Raw genomic sequence first — 22,472 nt, 5'->3', positions numbered from 1 at the left:
ATCCCAGACATCTGTGCGCTAGCATGGAAAATCGTCCGTGTCCTGGGATAGCCCAAGAATATGAACTGGGCTCTGCGACCCTTTCCCTTCAGAGGGACTTTGGCGAAGTCCCTCCTCCAGGGTTCAGCTTCCTGCAGGCAGACCAGGGAGCTTGAGCCTTCTCCCTGCTCAGCTCACAGGTCCTCTTGGAATCAGCCTGGGCAGGTCTTTTTCTGCTGGCCTGTGGGGTTGCACATTTAGAGAGAAGTGACCCTGTGTGCTTTTTAAATAATATGTAAAGACTACTGCTCTGAACTGAGACAGAGGAAGGAGAGAGGAGCAGCATGAGATGGAGGGCCAAAGATAGCGTCAGTCTTGTCAGCACTCCTGCGAGGCTCATTTCCTTTCCCTAAGCAGGTGTTTGTTAATTGGCCACGTTCATGCCACAAATCCCACCGTTCTCTGTTATACCCAGACTGTAACAGGTGAATGTGACACCTGGTCCCTGGAGGCTTTTCAGTTACTGACTCCTGCCCTAAATCAGAGGTCAGCAAACATTTTCTCTATAGGGCCAAAAAGGATATATTTGAGGCTCTGCGGGCCATATGGTCTCGGTCACAACTACTCAGTTGTGCTGTTTTGACTGGAAAGGAGCCATAGACAATACATAAATGAATGGGTATGGCTGTCTCCCAATAAAACTTTGTTTACAAAAAACAGGTGCTGGCTGGATTTGGTCTGCTGGCCATATTTTGCTGATCTCAACACTAAACCGTTGCAGAAAAGCAGATTCTTCAAAATCTCACTTCTGTCTCAGTAGTGTGCTATGCAGTCCTTCAACCTTCAGACTCAGTAAATTCTAAAGTTCGCTGCATTTTGAGCCCATGGTGCCCAGTCTCCTCCCTGAGAACGTAAGAGAGGCCATGCCTCGCACAGCTCACCAGGAGAGCACAGCTGACAGTCTGTGCTCTATTCCTCTCATCTCAGAGAAATAGTCAAATCAGTGTCCACACACACAAAAATAATCTGATGCTCGGGAAGATACAGTTTAAAAAAAAGAAAAGAAAAGAAGGGGTGCCTGGGTGGCTCGGTCGTTAAGCGTCTGCCTTCGGCTCAGGCCATGATCCCAGGCTCCTGGGATCCAGCCCCGCGTCGGGCTCCCTGCTCAGTGGGAAGCCTGCTTCTCCCTCTCCCACTCCCCCTGCTTGTGCTCTTTCTCTCTCGCTGTGTCTCTCTCTGTCAAGTAAATTAAAAAAATCTTTTAAAAAATAAAAGGAAAAGAAAACCTGCTAAGTGAACTGACATCCTACAGACCAGAAAGGGTATTTGCGATTTCAAAACTAAAATGTGGTTTTAGATTGATGCGGCATTGGAGGGCATAAAATCCTCCTGTGGCTTCCGAGCACAATTACATTAGCATGTTCCTGCCGTCCCTGTGAGCCGTAGGGTAGAACCTTGGTAATTCTATTAGTGTGAGGCTGATACAGTTCATGCCTGTCTGATTACATTTCTTCTTACAGTTTTCCTCCTGCTCCCCATTGACCTGGTTCCCCGAGACTGGAGATCTTCATGGTCTGGTTCTGTCGGATGAGTGTGTTCTCACGCTGTCTTGTCGCAGTTCTGCCTTTGTCTCCTCCCACTTGCTCGCTTTCTCTCTCTGCTCCTCACACACACACAGCACAAACACTCTAATGCGTGGCTTTTCCACTTCTTCTCTTCCCTGTCTCCACCCTGCACGTACTAGCTGTTTTCTTTCTTTGATAGGATGATTTTACCTAATTTTTTTAATGTTTTAAAAATGCGTTAGGTTCCTCAATAAGTCAATTGTAGAATTACCATAGGATCCAGCAATTCCGCTCCTGGGTATACACTCAGAAGAATTGAAAACGGGGGTTCAAAAAGAGCTCATGCATAAACACAGTAGCCGAAAGGTAGAAACATCCAGTGTCCATCCACTGATGAACGGATAAACAAAATGTATAGCCATGTGATGGAATATTCTTTGACAAGAAAAGGGAATGAAGTACGGACACATGCTACAACGTGGATGAACCTTGGAAACATCATGATGTGTGACAGAATGCAGACACAAAAGGCCACCTGTCGTATGATTCCATTTACATGACGTAGCCAAAACAGGCAAATCCTTAGAGACAGAAAGAAGATTTAGCAGTTGCCAGGGGCTGGGGGTGTAAAGAATGAGGAGTGGCTCCTAATGGGTATGGGTTGCTTTTTGCGGTGATGAATATGTTCTGAAATTAGACAGAGGTGATAGCTACACAACACTGTGAATGTATTCAAGGTTACTGGTGGTAGATTTTATGTTATGTGCATTGTGCTGCAATAAAGTAGGAAAAAAACACCCTATCAGGAGGAATCTTTGGGAATAATTGCATAGGTTGCAAATACTTATTAACATAGTGATGATAGAAAGAGTGAAGTTATCATCATATTGACAGATACTTACTGAGGCCCTTGCCCACTGGAGAAATTTAGATAAATGATGCCCTGACACAGCCTCAAGAAATTCACCTTTTGGGGGAGAGAGGGAGGAGAGACAGACACCCAAACTTAACATTTCAGTCTGGTGTTCCCAGCGAAACCTGATCCTGATCACAGTCAGTTCAGTGGGAAAGTGGCTGGTTAGAAATCTGTTTACATCCCAACTCCTTTAAAAATAGAGTTTTAATTGTGGTTTAAAAATGCATAACGTGAAATTTTCCATCTTAACCATGTTTAAGTGTACAGCTCAGTCGTGTTAAGTATATTCACACTATTGTGCAGCCCGTCTCCAGAACTCCTTTCATCCTGCAAAACTGAAGCTCTGTACCCATTAAACCCGTGAAATAGCAACCACCATTCTACTTCCTGGCTCTAAGAGTTTGACTACTCCTGGTACCTCATATAAGTGGAATCATATAGTATTTGACTTTTGGGGACTGGCTTTCTTTCATTTAGCCTAATGTCCTCAAGGTTATCCACTTTGTAGCATCTGTCAGAATTTCCTTCCTTTCTAGGGCTGCGTAATATTCCCTTGTATGTATGTATGACATTGTGCCTATCCGTTCGTCCATCAGTGGACAGCTGGCTTGCTTCCACCGTTGGCTACAGTGACTAAGGCTGCTACGAACATGGGTGTGCAAGTATCTCTTGGAGTCCCTGCTTTCAGTTCTGTTGGGTATATACCCAGACATGGAATTGCTGGATCATACGGTAATTTGATTTCTAGTTATTTGAGGAACCACCATACTGTTTTCCATTTTGCACTCCCACTGTTTGACATTCCCATCAGCAGCACACAAGGGTTTCTCCACATCATCACTAACACTTGTTGTTCTCTGTTTTTTGTTTTGTTTTTAAAGATTTTATTTATTTATTTGACAGAGAAAGACACAGCAAGAGAGGGAACACAAGCAGGGAGAGTGGGAGAGGGACAAGCAGGCTTTCTGCCAAGCAGGGAGCCTGATGCAGGGCTCGATCCCAGGACCCTGGGATCATGACCTGAGCCGAAGGCAGACGCTTAACCAACTGAGCCACCCAGGCACCCCTGTTCTCTGGTTTTTTGATAGTAACCATCCTAATAGGTGTGCAGTGATAGCTTGTTGTAGTCCAATTCCTATTTTAAAATAGTTACTTTACACTTATGGCAAAACTAGCCACCATTGTTCCCACTAGCAAAGAAACTTCTCCAGCAAGTGCTGCAGTCACTTTAACAGTACCGGATGGTTCATGTCATGAAATCAAAGGATGAGCTCTCCCAAGACCGAGAGAATCCGTAGACACTGCCAGTGGCCGAGCATTTATCTCTGCCTTTGTGGAGGGCAGCAGGGCAGGAAGGACCTCTGCCCTGTACTTACCTTAGCCGTTCTTCTTCATAAGCTGTCTTCCAGCATCCCACTCTCTTACCGTTATTCCTGTCCTTCTAGATTATTCCTTTATTCCTCTGAGCCGGCAAAAGTGTTGTCACATCTGTAAATCATCTCCCTTGACCTACCCTGGCCCCTTGGCCATTTCTCTGCTCCTCTCACAGCCAGTGCCGTGTCTACTTCCTCTCTTCCTGTCCTCTCAGACATTTTCCCCCCACCACGCCATGGAAAGAGCCCTTAGCAAGGCTGCCAGGGGACCTCCATGTTGCCAAAGCCAGCGGTCAGAGGTGTTAGCTAGAATCCATCACTCCCTCCCATGAAGCACTTCTTCACTTAGCTTTTCTGACAGCCCTCTCTCTCCTCCTCCTTCCACTTTGTGCTCACCGCTCCTCCATTTTTTGTTACACCCAACACTTTGGAGTCATCTTTGGCTTCTTTCTCTTCTGCTCCCACATCCAAGTTACCAGAAAAATCTTGGGGCTCCTCCTGTGAAATGTGTCCCCAGTCTGCTCTCTCTCATCTCCTCTGCTACTCTCAGCCTGGCTGAAACCACTGTCATTTCTCATCTGGAGGCTGCAGGAACCTGCTGACAGGCTTCCCTGCTCCATACTACAGGCCCCATGATTTGTCTAAAGCCCAAGACCAGTCAGACCACCCTCTGTTCCAAATCCTCCACTGAGTTCCCATCTCACTGTGTGTCAGTTAGAAATCCCCACCATGGCTCATAAGACCTACCTGAAGTGCTCACACACCCAGCCCCACTCTCTACAAAACCTCATTTTGCTCCAACAGACCACGTACAGCTTGTAGACCATTCCAAACACGCTCCCACCTCTGGGCTCTTTGCACTTACTATTCCTTCTATGGAACACTTTCCCCAGATGTCTGTGAGACTCATGCCCTGCGTCCTTTGGGTCTTTGATCTAATGGCACTTTATCAGAGAGTTCTTCTCTGACTGCTCTTTATTTAATAGTAGCCCTTCCTGCCCCATCACTTTTGTTCTCTTCTTTCTGCTTTCTCACTTTCTTCAAAGCATTTATCACCTCTTGACATACTATATATTTGCCTGTGTCTTGTCTGTTTCCCCAGTACAGTGTAAGGCCCAGAAGGGAAGGGATGACATCAGTTTTCACTCACTGGTCTATCTCCAGCTCCCAGAATGGGGCCAGGCACGCAGTCACTCGATAAATACTTGTTGAATTAATAGACAAGAATGTCGGGGTGTCTGGGTGGCTCAGTCTGTTGAGCGTCTGGTTCTTGATTTTGGCTCAGGTCATGCGCTGGGTGTGGAGCCTGCTTGGGATTATCTCTCTCCCTCTTCCTCCGCCCGCCCCCCAGCTCGTGCACGCGCATGTGCTCTCTCTCTCTCTCTTTCTCTAAAAATTGATAAGAATGTCCGTACATATATACATTGCTAAACCATTTACAGAATAAAAAATGTGAAAATAGCACAAATCCCCAACAATTAAATAAATTAAGGCATTAATAAGGGGTTAAATAAATTAAGGCAGAGCCACCAGATAGATTGCTATGCATCCAATAGTGTTGTTGAATATTCAGCGACATGAGAAAATGTGAACACAACTCTGAGAAGTAAAAGCAAAAACACCCAGTACACTAAAAGTACATAAAATAGAACTGAAATTTAATTTAAATAAAGAAATGATTTTGTGAATGGATAGAGAGGGAAAAGGAGAAGTTGACCAAATAGAAAAGAGGCTAGAAGCACGTATGCTAAGGTGTTCAGAATGGTTAGGGCTCAATGGTAGAATGCTGGGTGATTTTTATTTTCCTTATGCTTCACCATTTTGTTCAGGTTTTCTATAGCAAATATATATTACTTCTAATAATCATTAAAACTAATTTTAAAATTCTAAAAATTCCTAACTATTGGGAGAGAGACTCTGATTGGCCAACACCTGGTCTGAGCACGTGTGGAGGGCAAGTGTGGCCCCATGGTATGCAGGGTGACCCCACTAAGTTCTGTACAAGCAGGATGTGGTCCAGGAAAGAAGGAGTGGCGAGCAAGGCTCATACCAACCTCAACTATGACATGACAGTGGGGAAGGAGAGGAAAGGCCACATATGTACTTTCTAAGGTCTAGATCTGACAGATACCAGAATTATAAGTTCCAGTGAAACCTGTCATTTCCTTTGGTTAGGGACTGTGAGACGTTCCCCGCATTAGAACGGAAGGGCTCTTTGAGGTCGTCCCGCCCAACTCCTTCATATACAGCTGAAGAAACCGGGGCAGAAATAGGGTGGCTGCCCCTGGTCACAGCTGGTGGCAGAGGGGGGGCTCGGGAGGGTATTATGCTCAGTGAAATAAGTCAATCAGAGAAAGTCAATTATCATATGGTTTCACTCATATGTGGAATATAAGACATAGCACAAAGGATCATAGGGGAAGGGAGGGAAAACTGTATGGGAAGAAAGCAGAGAGGGAGACAAACCGTGAGGGACTCTGGACTCCGGGAAACAAACTGAGGGTTTCAGAAGGGAGGGGGGTTGGGGATGGGGTAACCAGGTGATGGGCATTAAGGAGGGCACGTGCTGTGATGAGCACTGGGTGTTGCACGCAACTGATGAGTTATTGAACACAGCTTCGGAAACTAATGATGTACTATATGTTGGCTAATTGAATTTAGATTTTAAAAAGATCTGCTTCCCCTAGGAGTTCAGTTTGTGCTAACCCACGTCCCCAGCCCACAGGAGTCGCACTGCAAGGCTGGCAGGAGTTGTGGGAGGCTTTCAGAGAGACCCGGCTTGAATGGCCAGCCACGTCTGTGAATCCTCTCCGGCCCTCCTCCTCGTCCTGCAGTGTCTGTCCCCCTGGTGGTCGGCTACAGAATGGATTTGTTTTTTCCTCTGACATGAAAGTATCTCTGTGCCTGGATAAAGGCACGGGCTGGCTTGATTTACAAATGACAAAAAAATAAAGTTGGAAGCCGGCTTGGCCCTCAAGCCTCTGCTCCTTCAGTCCCAGCACAGACCTTCTTCTCTAAGCCCCGCAGTTCAGAGAAGGCTTTCATATCCGGCTGCTCAGTTCAGCACCGGGGCGGCGGGGCCATCCGTGTGCCAGAGGCCGCAGCTGGGGTCACTAGGGCTGCTCTGAGGGTCCTAGGCGCGTGGGAGCGGGTAGGGAGGTAAACAGTATTTCGTAGTACAGGTTGGTGTTGGCCAAAAGTTTGAAAACCAGTGTTTTAGTGAACCTGAAACACTCTTCTCCGGAAACATAGCCCGTGTAAAGGACTGTTTCAGCAGAAGAGCTCTCTTTTTTGAATTCTACTGATTCTAGTGACATCTCATTGCTGGGGGGAAAAAATCCCCTAAGGCAGTATTTGTATTAAAAGGGGACGCCTGGGGGGCTCAACTGGTTAAGTGTCTGCCTTCAACTCAGGTCACAATCTCAGGGTCCTGGGATCAAGTTCCACGTCAGGCTCCCTGCTCAGCAGAGAGCCTGCTTCTCCCTCTTCCTTGCCCACTGCCCCTGCTTGTGCTCTCTGTCAAATAAATAAATAAAATCTTAAAAAAAAAAAAAGAAGCACTCTGAGTAACCCTAACCCCTGGCCACCCACTTCTAGCAGCAGTGAAATTTCTTTTATAGTAAGATGCGAAGTTTTCCCTCCTGTTTTACTGTTTTATGAAGAAATTGATTCTCCGTCAGCTCTGCTGTTGTTTCCAGTTGTATTTATGAAAACTAGCAGGCACCACTTTCCTACAGAGAAACATGTCTTATTGCCCAGTGGTTCTCCAAAGGGAGGATTTTGCGCACCCCCGTCCCCAGCCATGTCTGGAGACATTTTTTTGTTGTTACAGATGCTCTGGGGGCTGGGGGAGGTCCTCCTGGCATCCGGTGGCTAGAGAGCAGGGATGCTGTCCCACAGCCTGCAGCACACGGCCCGCCCCACAACCAAGAGTCAGCTAGCCCACAATATCAATAGAGCCAAGTTAAGAAACCCTGGCCTAGAGGAAGGCCTTTCTGTAGTAGACTGGAGTTTCTTACATCTAAGAAGTAATTTCAAGGCCATACTGCAGCATGGCATTAAGTCAGGGGCTGTATATCAGTGTCTTTTTACTTTTTTTAAAAAAAGATTCTATTTGACAGACAGAGAGAGAGAGCACGAGTGGGGTGAGGGGCGAGGGAAAAGCAGACTTCCTGCTGAGCAGGGAGCCCGATGCGGGGCTCGATCCCAGGACCCTGACATCATGACCTGAGCTGAAGGCAGACGCTTAACCAATTGAGCCACCCAGGCTCCCCCATGTCTTTCTACTTTTAACTTAGTTAATAAACTGGCTAAAAATCTAGCACTCCCTATGTCATTTGCCCAAAAAAGCATTTTAATGAAAATTTCAGTGTCCATTGGATTAATGTTTTACAAGTTGTAGAGACCCTTCTATGTGCTAGTTCATTTTAAAAGCTATATCTTACCATAACAGATTCTTAAGATGACTTACATGTTCATTGTACAAAGTATTTTTAAGAGACTTAAAAAAAACAAACAAACAATAAATCCAGGAGGAATCCATTCAATATATTATTTCCGTTTTTTTAAGTATTTGAGGTCATCCTATTTATACAATTTCTAGCCTGCTTTTTTCTCCTAAGTTTCAGACATCACCCCAAATTATTTTGTTTTGTAAACATTCAAACGGCCACTTCATAATCTGTCACATAGAGTTCCTAAATAGTTTTGTTGAACACAGGGTATTATCAACTTACACTATCGTAAATGATCGGAGATGAGTCGTTCTGCTTTTCATGCTGCTCTGTAAGGAACACAGCAGCCTGGATTGTCTGGAGGGCTTTGGGACGTGGCTCTTTAATTCCCGGTCCGTGACAGAGGCAGGACAGAAAAGCCTTGTACTGCAATGGTGTCCCCCCACGAGGGACACCATTCAGAATACCTGACCCACAGGAAAAGTTCTGGAATGCCTGGGAATGTGGATTTAAAACTTGGCTAAACCAACCAAACCACATAGACGCATATACACACACATATAAGTAAATGCCAGGAAAAAAAAAAAGTCTGGAGGGATAAACAGCAAGCTTCGAGTACTGGTGACTCTGGGATAGAAACTGGGATTAGGCGAAGACGAGGCACTTGAGGTTGTTTTGGGTTTTTATTTCCTATTGTCTTCTTCTATATTCTTTGAACCCTTAATTGTGAGAATATATTTATATGGAACTTGTGTAATAGTTAAGCAAAATACATTTTAGAGAATGAACTCAAGAATGAATTCAAGCTCCTAGAACAGAGCGTGATTTATTCAGCATATAATTACCTTTTACTCCCTTTTTAAACCAACCCTAGCATGGTGCTTGGCACCGTTGGGGTACTGGACAAATGAGCGAGTCTGGAGATGGTGGCTTGTTCTGAGCTAAGAAGCTGTCACATGCATGTAGACGACAGGCCTTTATAATAACCTGATCCCCTTCCGGCTGACTGGATGAGATGCCTCTGCATCCAGGCTGGGCCAAGGAAGAAGTGGGTGGAAACTCTCAGCCGAGGGCCGGGAGCTTGGAGGTTTCAGGTTGACCGGCTCCTGTTACCCTTGGTCCCTTTGCTGTTGATTTAATCGCTGGTGGAGTCTGAGTTTCCCCGCAAAGCGCACAGCGGTTCCTGGGCCAATAGATGGCAAGATCTTTCCTGTTTCTTTCAGGCCGGACACCTGGTCCCTGGCTCCACACCGAGGCGGCAGGGCAGAGCTCGGATGACATCAAAGGCAGAAATTCTCAGGTAACACCTCCCTCGGGTCTCCGAACGTAAAAGCAGGAGTTCTCCTCAGGGAGCCAGAAATGCCAAGAGTGTGCTTTCTCCTTAAAGCTTTACATCTTTTGCACAGATTCTTTTGTCCTCAGGGAAAGCCATTTGGTGTACCTTTGTTTCTAGCTAGAGTGAAACGTGTACAGTTTCAAACTCTGAAGAGGGAAGGGGGCGCTTCCCCCAGAATCCCCACCACATCCAGAAGCAAGGTTGGCCGCCCAGAAGCCCTTTGGAGTCCTTCTGCAACGGTGACCCCACTCCCTCCCCGCTCGTTCTTCCCTGGTTATGGTGGCTGGAGAGGCCTGAGACAAGGCTGTGTAATGTGCCCCACATGTAGGTCAGGGTTCTGTCTTGTCTGCAGAATACAGGGTATCTTACTGCTCCCGTGGGGGTTTTGCTCCCATCAGCACCATCATTTCTTTTGGCCAAATGTAGTCACGCTTCAAGTCCCGGTGGCTGGAGGAAGCTGGGAGGGGAACCAGACGGGTTCTTGTGGGATAAGATGGTCTTTGAAAAAATGCCCTCCTCACACTGTCTCCTAACCTGGGCCAAGATGACATCTCTCTGCCCACGACAGGGTCTCATCTTCAGAGGCCCTTTGTTTCTTCGAAAACAGGCATTTAGTCGTGCCCTGGCTTCCTCCTGTTTCAGAGTTCTATGTGGCAAAGGGGGTGGCCTGCCATTAAACTGGGCCCTCCTGCAGCCCCCTGGGACAGCACAGCAAGGGACGTGAGAAGGGCGACAAGGCCCTGGACGTTGGGGATGAGTTCCTTGCAAGAGGACAAGTACCCCCTTTTCTAACCATGACTAAGCTAAGAATTGTGATAACCACTCAGATGATCACAGGCTCAAAGGTGGCTGTCTGTTTGCAGTTAAGGGAGAAGTATATATGCATAGGGCAAAAGAAAACAGGGAGAATATACACAAAATTAACAGGCATCCACTCTGGGAAACGAGAGTTGATTTTTTTACTTTCTTCCTAGTGCATTTCTGCAATTTTTGAATTTTCTGTAGTGAATATGTTACTCTTGTGGTCAGGGAAATACAGCGATAATCAAAATAATAGTCCCTCCATTATACAGTTCTTTACATTTCTTCAGATAACTTGCAAATGTGATCTCATTTGATCCTTTTAGTAAGTCTGTGATGTAAACTGGAGCGATACCTTTAATGACCTTTTTTTCAGACAAGAGAACTGAGCTCCAAGGGATTAAGGAACTTGCCCAAGGTCACATGCCCCAACTTCTGACTTCTTGTCCAGTGCTCCTTCCCTATACCGCTCTGCTTTCCTCTGGCATTTTCCTATTACCAGGACAGGAGTCATTCTTCCCTTCAGACGTGGCAAGAACGGTCAAACATTGTGCCAGGTCTGGTCTTTGGCCTCATGGCAGGCACATACCTAAATCGCCGGAGCCTATAAAAGTCTAGTCGAGGATGGATTGTAAAGTCTCTCTTGGGCATCCCATAGTCAAGAAGATCTTTACATCTAGCTGGACACCCTCTTAATTCATTTTCACGTCAGTGAGACAAAAAGCAGTCTCCCAGAGAGATCACAGGGCTCTACACATCAGAAACTGCCCCCAGGGGGCACTCTTCTTTTACAGTGGAGAGAGCCCCAAGTGATCCGTGCACTGGTGGGAGTCCTGGGGGGGTGAAATCTGATGGCCTGAGGCCCTTTCTCTTTTCCTTTGCCTTGTCTTAGGATCTCCAGCAAGTTCTTTGTTTTTCTTGAGTTTCTGTCCAGTGCTGGTGTTTGGTCTTATGAATGTTTCCAAGGTGGTGGTAGGTCGTGGTAGGTCTTCAGATGCCATCAACACTATATGTCCCATTACATCCCTTTTCCACCTACAACCCCCTGGGTCAAAATCAGCCCCTTGCATCTGATGGGACCCTCAGACCCTGGCAGCCTCGTATGAATCACAGCAGGAAGGCTGTGGCGCCCAGCCCCAGCGTGGGTTGTCTGTGTGTGTGTGAAGAGTCTTCTAAACCCCCCCTGGTAATGTTACTGTCTCTCCACAGTTATCTCTAAAGACACTCCGGTGAGAAGACAGATGAAGCCAATATCCTGTGAGCCACCTGGGGGTCCATATCGCCAGATGGGCATCCCCAGGAGAACGTGTCTGGCCTCGCCATACTTAAGTTGTAATTCAGTTGACATACAAGCTCTGAGTGGAGCATTTATTTATTGTAAATATGTGGTTTGCACAGGCTTTAAATCAGTATGATCATCGACTTCTATTTGCATAATTACAAAACCACACCCATATTATGTTTCTCCATTTTCTGAAGATGCATCTTGGCATTCATCCGTCGGTATAGATAGAGCTCTGTCCCCACCCCATGGTGTCCATTCCATGACTGTACATAATGCCTGCGGGCTGGCCCTTCCTAGATTCTGAAACATTTTGAGAAGATTCCTTCGTTTGCAAATAGTCCCAAAGTCAGAGTACCCACAGCCGCTTCTTACTGGCATGATTCTATATTCTCATCACGCACACTGCAAAATCAAACCAAATAATGCCTTATAAACAATGCAGCTCAGAGAGAGTAGTGTGTCCCCACACCCAGACAATGCCACACAGCCTCCAGTGAACGAGATGTCATGTCTCGCTTCTGTTTTGCAGTACAGGGATTTTATTTTATTTTTGCTGCCTAATGTAAATATGACGCAAAAGAAAGGCAAGAGTGGGCTCAGCCCCTCCAATGCCAACCACAGGGCCCTTTTGTAACTGAATGCTCCTACAAGTAGCCAATGTTCTTCCTGTTTACAGTGCCCCTGGTGCCCACGTGCCCGTGGCTTTCCTCCCATCCCACCTAACTTCCCAGCTCCATCCTGACAGCCAGGGTAAGGCGAGATTCTTGAGATTCGGGTACTTTTTTCTGCAAGTTAGAAACATCCGTAACTCATTATTATAGTCAATTACATATTCTATCTCAGAGATGGGTTGTTTTTTTTTCCTCCCGGAGAGCAGGATTTTCACAGTAAATATGACACGAGGAAGTGTAGACCGAAGCCTATTAGCAAGTATCTGCCTCACCTACCTGGTGCCTCACTCCTACCCTTAGGAACCCTGGAAGCACCCGCCAGGCGAACCTAGCTCCCTTCTAAACTACAGAGAACCTGAGGGGTCTGAGAGCTCCGCCTTCCCTGTGGGGGGCGCACTTCTCTGCAGGGAGAAGTGCCCAGGGCCAGCCCCCCCGAATATGGAACTGGTCGGGAAGGGCTCTGGCTACTCTTCTCACACCCTTTTTCTGGAGCTGGCAAGGAAATGGAAGTGTGTGTTTGCTTGCACCTGACCGCAAATGCTCCCCTTTCTTGGAGGGGAAGCTGTAAGAGAGGAAGGAGAGAAAATAGAAGGAAACAGACTGCCCCCAGGTCTGTGCTCAAAATAGGTGGAGATTAAAGGAAATAGGCTGGGGGGGGTGGGCAGGGAGGTGGCGAGAAGAGCAGTGGAAAAACAAGTGTCCTTTGGAACAACCCACTCATGTGCTCAGACGTGAAGGACACCGTGCCCGGACCAAGCCATCCAAAACAGCCGGTTAGGAGGGGCTGGGCAAACGCGACTGCACACACTTAGCTGCTGTCCAGAGTAAAGACTAGGATGGCATCCCACATTACTGTCATGCTTTGTCATTCTGGAGAGGAGCCACTGAGCAAGGTCAAGTGCCCTTCTCTGGGGAATCAATCATCCCAAATTATCACTGCTAAATCAATTGGAAAAGAAGCTTTGCAGGTCATCAGCTCTGAGCATAGCTGATTTGTTTGATTGGTTCTGGAAGGTTTCCAAAAGGTCAGGGTTTTTTTTTATTATAACGGGATCCGCTCCATCTCCCTCCCAGTTGTAGGAAAATAATTACAAGGGCTTTAATTATCATGATGAAGAAGGCCCAAGACAAAGGCAAATCCACCTTCAGAGGAGACTGGCCGCCCCGATGAGGTGTTGATGCATTCACATTCCGCACCACTGGGATAGAAATTAAAAATAAAACCTATCAAGGACAGAGGGAAGGGATGAGCAGAAACCAAAAATTGCCACGAGGTCAGAAATCTCAGGAATCTGGCCTCCCATCTCTCCTCGAGACCTGTCACTGAATCCACGCCCTCGGAACTCAGGCGGTGCCCGCCTCTGGCAGGACAGACCGTTAGCCCCTTGACCATAAACTCCCACAGAGGCATCGAGTTCCAGCGCTCTTACCGCCCTCAAGTGTTCTCACTGACACCGTCTGTGGCTCCCCCGTGTTTCATATGTATTTTATATTTATTGATGTGCCCTCTGCAGACTCATTTCTTTGTATCTAATAAACTTGAATAAGTGGAAATGCTTCTGCCCGTGTCCTTGTTAAAACCCATCGAGGGTCACCGGTGCCAAAGTAAGCCAGATATTTTTCAGGGTTAGACGGGCTTCTAAGAATGATGGGACACAAAGGATACTCACACAGGACCCAACACGTGCTGTGACATGCTGTGTTCAAAGTGGGGCCTTTCTTTTCTGAGCTGACATTACTAACTAACCTACATAATGTTTTTCTAGTTTTGGGGCACCTGGGTGGCTCAGTCAGTTTTCATCGGCTGCCTTTGGCTCAGGTCATGATTCTGGGGTCCTGGGATTGAGCTCCTTGCTCAGCGGGGAGTCTGCTTTCCCCCCCTCCTTCCCCTTCCTCTGCTTGTGTTCTCTCTCACTTACTCTCTCAAATAAATAAATCTAAAAAATAATAATAATGTTTTCCTAGTTTTTGTAGCTAAACTGAACTGATGGGTATTTGGGAAAAACCACCAAAGGAAAATCTTTCTCAAATGCATTTTCTTAAAAAAAAACCCCACAACTATATCTTTCTATTCATAGAAAACAGAGTATTGCTTATAGAATGCCTCTAATTTGTGTTAAAATGAAACAAACAGCTTTCGACCCGAAGTGCAGTGATCACCTGCCCCAGCTTAGCAAACCCCTCAAAACATCTATATGAGGCAGTGTCCTCTCGCTCTCCATTGTAGTATTTTCAAGTGGCCTCTTTGGTATGTGGTGCAGGGGAAATGAGGATCAGCTGCGAGGTAAGCTGGCTTAGGGGCAGACGGAGATCTGGCTCTCTATTTTGCCTCTTACAAGTCTGGGGATGTAAATTACATAACCAGTCTGTGCCTCAGTTTCCTCACGTGTAAAACAGGGACACAAATATGGACCTAAGCATGTAGTGGTAAAGATGCAGTGATATAAGCCCTAGACAAGCCCTTCACTCTTGGGTCCCAACAGACGCAGGTATGAGCGCACGCCGCACTCTCGGGTACATCACGGGCTGAGCACCCAACAGCTCACACTGGCTGCCCCCCGCCATTCCACCTCGATGGCTACAGAGCGGCTCAGAGCGCACCCCACTGGCTCTGCTGCAGGGAGAGAACACTAATTACATTTCGTAGATGTTCCCGAAGGAAGTCTCATCTAGAAACTAATTTCAAAGTTCACTGCTACTTTGCCTCCTATTTAGTGAAGGACCTGACTTGTTTTATCTTCACTCTCATTAGCAGAGGTAGAGAGAAGCTCTTTCACGACCAAAAGGGCCAGTCTGAGTGGAGAAGAAAAACAGTAGCCCAAGATCACTGACGAAGGGGCCGATGAAGGTCAAAGCCATGGACTGTGGAGATGAAGGAGCCATAGTTTTAGGCACCCCCGATGGAGTGAAGAGGGGGGAAGGTGGTAGCTACAGGGCTGAGGGAAGCAGCTTCACGGGGAGGGCTCTGACCTGTGACCTCCAGGAGTGAGTTCCGGCTTCTCACAAGGGGCCCCAGAGGTTTGGGCGTCCTTCACGAAGCTGCTCTGTTACGGGTTGAATGACGTCTTCCAAAAATGCGTCTGCGGAAGTCCTAACCCCACACCTCAGTGTAACCTTCTTTGAGAATAAGGTTGCAGATGTAATTCGTTAAGATGAGGTCATACGCAATAGGGTGGGCCCTAATCCAGTCTGACTGGTGTCCTTGTAAGAAGGGGGATTTGGACACGGACACAGGGACAGTGTGTGAAGATGAAGACAGATCGGGGTGCTGCTGCAGGCCGGCAAACCACCAGAAGCCAGGGGAGAGGCATAGGACAGAATCTCCCCCACAGCCCTCAGAGGGAACCAACCTCGCGGACACCTTGGTTTTGGACTTCTCGCCTCCAGAACTGGGAGACGATCCATTTCTGCAGTTTGAGCCAAGCACTCTGGTATTTCACGGTAGCAGCCCTAGCAAACGAGTGCGTGCTCTGTCGCCGTGGAGCTTTGTGGGAGGACGTTATGTTTCTGAAAGAAGAGTTGGAAATAGGTTTACAGAGCTAGCTGGTCCTTGTCATATAAATGCGGCAGTCCCCTTCTCTGACCTTGACCTGAGTCACTTGTGACCAGTGACGAAGTCCTCTCGTCATGAACAAGCTACTCAGTTGCCTTTTGCCTGTCACAGTGGCGACCGAATCATGGGAGCAATCTGGCATTTCTAGGTCATGAAAGTGGGGACAGCTGGTCTTTCTCTCTAGTGGCATCTTCAGTGGCCGTGCCACGCAGTTAACATAAAGATGCTTGGCACGGATGGCACCAGCTGTTCTGGGGATCAAGACTTCCGTCTCTAGTGTGGTTTTTGTTTAATTGTGGTAAAATACACATGACATAAATTCACCATCATAACCATGTTCCAGGGTACAGCTCAGTGTGGTTAAGTATAGTCACAGGATGGTGCAACCAGTCTCCAGAATTCTTTTATCAACTTGCAAAACTGAAACTCTCTACCGCCTTGACAGCAACTCCTCGTTCCCCAGCCCCCCAGCCCCTGGCAACCGCCATTCCACTTTCCGGTTACTACTCCTGGGACCTCATCTAAGTGGAATCATACGATATTTGCCTTCTGGATACCGGCTTATTTCACTCAGAGTAACATCGCGGACACTTGGGTTGCTTCCACCTTTTGGCTACTGTGAATAATGTTGCTAGGAACAGGGGTGTAAAAATACCTCTGAGGCCTTGCTTTCAGTTCTTTTGGGCATATACTCAGAAGCAGAATTTCTGGGTTATATGCTAATTCTATCTTTTCAACTCTTTGGGGGAACGGCCATACCGTTTTCCATACCACCTGCACCATTTTATAGTCCCACCAACACTGTACAAGGAAGGGCTCCAGTGTCTCCACATCCTCATCAACACCGGTTATTTTCTGCTTTTTTCATAGTAGCCATCCCGATGGGTGTGAAGTGGTGTCTCATTGTGCTTCTGTGTTTATTTTTAAATATGAGTTTAATTCTGAGTTATCCACAGAACGGTATGCCGTTCGCCAAAACGCTGAGCTGATTGGGTTTTCTGAAGATGCCAGTCAGAAAAATATATCCCCCTTCGTACATTTTCTGTTTTGTGATTGATGCCCACATTTATTCATGAAACACAAGGACATTTATTTGTGTTGTTTTTTGTTTTTTTTTATTGTATGCTTGATGTATTTAGAGACAATTCCAAGGGCAAGCACTGGATAGGGAAGTTATCTGGTTCATAGATATTTGTACAAAAGGCTGTTAAGACTACACGGTCAGTTCCCACTGCAGGAAACAGAAAGATTTTCGTTTTTATTATTCCCTGCCCGTAGCATTTTCCAGCTCACACATTTAACTTCTCACAACATGACTGCAAACACGTACATACTCATTCCCATGAGAAATCTGCATGTGCCATTTCGGAATGTCTGAAGTCAGCCGGATCAGGCACGTTTGCCACAAGCCGTGGGCGGGGAGCTGGGACTTGGGACTGTGCAGAATGAAAGGTCACAGCCACAGGGAGGCACAGGGTGGTGCTGGGACAACACGTGCATGTGACCCGCCACACAAGAATGGCCCAGGCTCCCCTCCCTCCTCCTTCCATGTGCTTCCTTCCTAAAGCTGAGAGCTCAGCTGAACACCTCCCCTACAAATGACTTAACTGTTCTTTAGGCAAGAATGCAGTTCGTGGTTCCCTAGCAGACACATTGGTCCCACCTGGCTTCCCTGCTGGGCCAGCCAGAGCGGTGTAACACCTGCACTAAGGTGGGACGATGTAAGTTAGTGAGCAAAGTGGTTTGGCCTGGTTGGTAATTATTTTTTATACCTAACCATTCACCCAGTAGTGAAGGAACTTCACTGCTAATATCTAATAGGCATACACCTGCTCTGTTAGCTTGTAAGAAAGACGCTTCCGAATAATAACACTGGGTCTTATGTTACTGGGCACTAAAGAATCACCATAATTTCAAGTATATCCTTATTCTACCTAGAATTCTACCTAGAATTCCAAACCAACCTCCAAGAATGAAGAGCACTACTCTGCTTTGCTAATTTACTTTTATTGCAGCCTCTTTCACCTTTAGGGGATGAGGGCTGTCTTCATCTATGGTAAATCCCATCTACTAGACAAGACTAAGTAGCTTATGTTTGGTTATGGGGCATGGAAATAGGGGAGAAATTCTATCCTGGCCATGTCTTCTTTCTGCACAAAGCATGCACAGCTCCCCCATCCAAGTCTTAATGGATATTCCAATGGTATTTCGGGAAGCTTATTTACACACTGACCTTTAAACATTGCTTTCATAGTTCATCTTGAATATTCATTTCCCCACACTGTCTTTAGAAAAGCAATCCCTGGTAAAGAAATCATCCACGTAATGATAAGCATTTTTCAAAAGCAGAGTCTGTTAGGAGCATTTAAAAAGAAACATCTCGCCAACAGCCTGCTCAAAATCCAACAACATATTTTAAGCAGTTGACAACAGTAGATAAAAGTCACTAGAAGTGAGTCCAGCCGCATCAGCAGGTTCCTTACTCTCTTCTTGTCTTTCCCTACAACCCCCAAGGCACAAAGAATTCGTCCACTGCTATTATTGGGGGTTTGACTGTACACAGACCCCGTCCGAGCCGGATGGAAGCATCCCAGCCCCATTTAACTTCTGCCAGGCTGTGCCACGGAGGGCTGCCACGCCCCCTGGTGGTAAGACAGGGGCATCACAATTGTGACGTACAGTGTTAGCTAAGACAATTCTCATTTAGGGTTGACCCTTCTTTGAGATGCTGGACAAATGTCCCCTAACGGAAGCAGCCATTGTATTTCCCACTTCACAGTGGCTAGGGAACGGCGTAGGCTGGATGGGTGATCCATGACCTTTGTTTGGCCCATAACAATGAAAGCAGGCCTCTGTGTAATTTAGTCTCACTAGACTTCTTTTGGTAAAACCCCGAATCACCTTGGTACCTCAGACGTGTCCAGTCTGATGAAATGTTTCTGTAACAGGTGGAGGTGAAGCCACGTGGTGAGATTTTAGGGTGGCTTTCCACATCACCTTGTCTTAAATAACCACTGAGCAGGTGGACTGAGGAGCGGCGAAGTACCTGTGTTACGAACCCCCCGAGCTTAGCATCTGTAAACTGATGCTCTGGGGATGGCCGCTCCCTCTAAGAGGAGAGCCTGTGTTCATCAACAGGGAAAGCCCTGGATGAGACTCAGCAACTACAGGTCACCACCAACGGCTGTGGTAACTCTGTCGGCCCAAACGTCCTTCCCATCCGCTAGCGCTCACCGTCTATGCTTTCACAGACAGAATTCGCAAAGCTGCTGGCCCAAAAGCTCGTGGCGCTCTGATACCCACACCCTTAAAGGGAGGTCGGTAGAGCAAGATGTGTTCGGATAAGCCCCGTGGCCCTCCGTGCCCACATCCGTGTGTGAGACCCCGTCCCTTCCGGCCCGCCTGGCCTGTCGCGCACCGCTCTCGGCGCAGAGTCACTGACCCTAGGTCACTTCAGAGATGACTGACGCTCACAATCTTTCCACTTGCAAATTCCTACCAGTGACGAAGCATGATTGGGCCCAACTGGGTACGGGTGAGGCCGGAGTAAGGAAAGGGCCGTCCTTCCACCAGCGGCCACACCTGCTTACGCGTCTATTCATCATCTCCGCCCCCGGAGCATTTCACAGTGCTTGAGAGTTTCCATGGCTGGGGCGAAGCCCCCCTACACCTGCCCCCTGCAGCTACCTTCATTCCAAGAGCAGCTACTGGGAATAAAGGGAAGGGCGGGGAGAGCCAGCTGCATCCTACGCAGCTTTGTGGGATTGAGCAAGCTGGGCAGGAAGGCTGGGGTTGGATCGCCACCCTGCAGCGAAATGCTTCTGCATCCATCTGTCACCTCCTTGCCCTCTGTCTTCCCAATGCTGAGCCCATCTGGCCCTCACACGCCCGTCTATGCTCTGGTGGTAAGTCAAATCCTCCGTGTGAACACGACGTTGGAAACAAATCAGTTTAATTAAAGTCTCTGCTGAGATCATGTAGTCGCTGCTCAGATTCCAGCTACTTTAACTGAAATCTAAACAGTCAGGAGTTTCTCCTTTTCTTTCCCTCGCTAGCTGGGGAAATTCGCAGCCCCGTGGGGTGGAACTGTGCCACGGAGCCATTTAATTCATCCTAACGTAGATGGTCATCACCAAGCCCGAAATCGTTTCTACATGAAGCCACATCCAAGGGGGGGGGCGTGTGCAGGGAGAGCCGCAGGCCTCTGGGGAGGGCCGCGCGGTGAATCAGGGAGGCCCCGGTGTGGCTGCCTCCGAGTCTCTACCGTGGGCGCCTCCAGCTGACTCCCCTAACCAGCTCTCCTGCACAGGGGCCGTCTGTGGGTCCCCCGCACACGAGGAGCAGTGTAGAGAAGACAGGCTCTTTGGGATCACGGGGATCAGGATGAGCTGGGACCACAGAGGGGCCCCCTTTGTTCCTCCCCATTGGCTGTGTCCCTCAGCAGACACATCTGGAGAACTCTGCATGACAGGCATGCACCCATGTGAAGGGAGGCCTGGAAGCTTCTCCCTCAAGTACACACACGAGAGCCCTGGCCCTTTGGTTAACCCGGAAGAAACCAGTACTGAAAGAAAGAATAAGACCAAAAGATTTTGCTTTTCCTGCACACTTAGCACTGTGGAGCCCCCTTCCAAGGCCTGATGAACCCTTGTCCTCCGTGAGAAGGCTAATGTGTCCACGGTCACTGAGATGCAATGAGAGCAGCTGAAAATCCACAATTAGTCATACAATCGAACGACAGGCAAATGGAGACGCGTTACATTGCAAAAGAAGGGAAGCTACGTGGCAGGAGAAGGGGTTGTTGTTGAGCTTCAAGGCAGAACACAAGAGTGTGACTTTAACACATCTGAACTTTCTCATTTTACTCACACAGGAGAGTGGCTTGTTTTGCTGGTAATTTAGTAAGGTGGGAACGTTTAAATAAGAAGGGGAAAGGGAATGCTTACTTCACTTAAAGAACTTAATCTCCGTGTCAACACAGTCATAGAAAAGATCCCCCACTTCGGTGGGGTCCAGGGGGTCAGAGCTGGTCAGGATTTCTTCCATGGCCTCCAGGCCTTGCTTCTCTAGTTCCAGCATGGTCTTTCTCAGCTGGCGACCTTGCTCCTGAGGAAGGACGGAAACAGCGCGGGTCACTACAGTGGACAAGAAAGCCTCCCAGGGGCCCACCCACCCCATTCAATCTCTTTCCCCACAACTGCTACAGGGATCATTCTAGAATGCCAGGGTGGTTATGGTACTCCTCTGCTTGGCGTCCTTAGGTCCTCACTGCCTTCAGGATAAAGTCCGGACTCCTGAGACACACTCAGGAAAGGCCTTGTGTAACATACGAGGCTCTTGCTTGCTTCACCCCCTGCCATGGCCCCCACATCTCCTTTCCCTTCAGCCAGACTGAATTAACTGCATTCTTCCAACCCACGATACTGCGCCCTGCTCTTCCTCGGCACTTGTCAACTTGTACCCATCTCCAGGCTTCTCTGAACCTTTCCTCTGGGCTCCCTGTCGATGCCTTTACTTCGGCCATGGCTGTTCTTTTTCTGCCTTATGCAGGTCTGTCGACTTGCCTGCGTCCGCCATTAGACCATGATCTCCTGAGAGAACTGAGCTCATCACTATGCTCCAATGCCTGGGTCACAGCAGACATTCCCAATAAGTGTTTGTGGAATGAATAAATGGATCAGCCAATAAACACGAGCCACACCCATCCCTCAACTCACTCTCGTTCTGAGGTGGGGAGCTTTCTTCCACTCACACACGGTGGATGACCGTGAAAAGCGTTCATCCACCCAGTTCGTCCCAGAATGGAGAAGCTTCTGTCACCACACGCACCACTTCCTAACACGGCTTTGACTTGAACCAACGGTCATTTCTCAATGTCAAAGCCCACCCAACCTCATCAGTCTCATCTCTTTGACATATTGTGTAGAATAGTTCAAGCACACGGGCCTTTCTCCCTCTGCCTTCTAGTTGCCAAACAGCCATAAAACCATGCACCAAGGGGCATTTTTCTTTCTTTTTTTTTTTTTTAAAGATTTTATCCATCTTTTAGAGAGCGAGCGAGCGAGAGAAACAGCATGAGAGGGGAGAGAGTCAGAGGGAGAAGCAGGCTCCCCGCTGAGCGGGGAGCCCGATGTGGGACTCGATCCCAGGACCCCAGGACCACGACCCGAGCCGAAGGCAGAAGGGGCATTTTTCTTTGGGGCTTGCTGTCCTCCGCCTAGAAAACATGCACAGTCGGGAAGCGAGGTGGACCGCCCCGAGCAAAACCCAGTGCAGCGTGGTGGCTGCGCTCACACTTCCCGGGAAACGTTCGGCAGGCAAGGTGGACGCGAAAACACCGTGACTTTGAAACGTCCCGACGGTCGTTTCTGTGGCACGGAAAAGCAAATTCTAGGAGTAGCGAGGCCACCTTCTCTGAGATTCTTTCTGAATTCCCCTGGATTTGCTGTTGATGTTGCCCTTCTTTCTGTGCTTTTTAGAGTCCACCATGCTAAGCAGGAGAAAAGAAGCTCACCCAGTCCACACAAATGCAGGCACCA

At 47.8% G+C, this 22,472-nt stretch overlaps 2 protein-coding genes across 4 annotated transcripts in view; one reads left to right on the top strand and one right to left on the bottom strand.

Annotated features, from left to right (window-relative positions):
• Positions 1 to 13,938, top strand: part of WIPF3 (WAS/WASL interacting protein family member 3) — an 83,268-nt gene extending 69,330 nt beyond the window's left edge. The window contains exons 8-9 of one of the 2 annotated variants that reach the window (XM_054505246.2): positions 9,511 to 9,587; positions 11,634 to 13,938. In XM_054505246.2, the coding sequence (XP_054361221.1) occupies positions 9,511 to 9,587; positions 11,634 to 11,657 (101 nt within the window). In that variant the 3' untranslated portion in view covers positions 11,658 to 13,938. Of the gene's footprint in view, positions 1 to 1,499; positions 2,119 to 9,510; positions 9,588 to 11,633 lie in introns of those variants that run through there. The other variant, XM_054505247.2, reaches the window with a different exon arrangement.
• Positions 13,939 to 18,214: 4,276 nt separating this feature from the next.
• SCRN1 (secernin 1) overlaps positions 18,215 to 22,472 on the bottom strand; it is a 79,424-nt gene continuing 75,166 nt past the window's right edge. For both annotated transcript variants that reach the window (XM_064575106.1, XM_064575105.1), the window contains one exon: positions 18,215 to 21,039. In XM_064575106.1, coding sequence (XP_064431176.1) covers positions 20,881 to 21,039 — 159 coding nt within the window. In that variant the 3' untranslated portion in view covers positions 18,215 to 20,880. The remainder of the gene's footprint in view (positions 21,040 to 22,472) is intronic.

This window comes from Mirounga angustirostris, unplaced genomic scaffold (genome assembly GCF_029215605.1).
Source record: "Mirounga angustirostris isolate CCGP_5_RB_7025 unplaced genomic scaffold, mMirAng1.0.hap1 SCAF_12, whole genome shotgun sequence".
NCBI classification, from domain to species: Eukaryota; Metazoa; Chordata; class Mammalia; order Carnivora; family Phocidae; genus Mirounga; species Mirounga angustirostris.
Note: the sequence above shows the minus strand (reverse complement) of the source record. Positions and strands in the feature narration are given on the sequence as shown.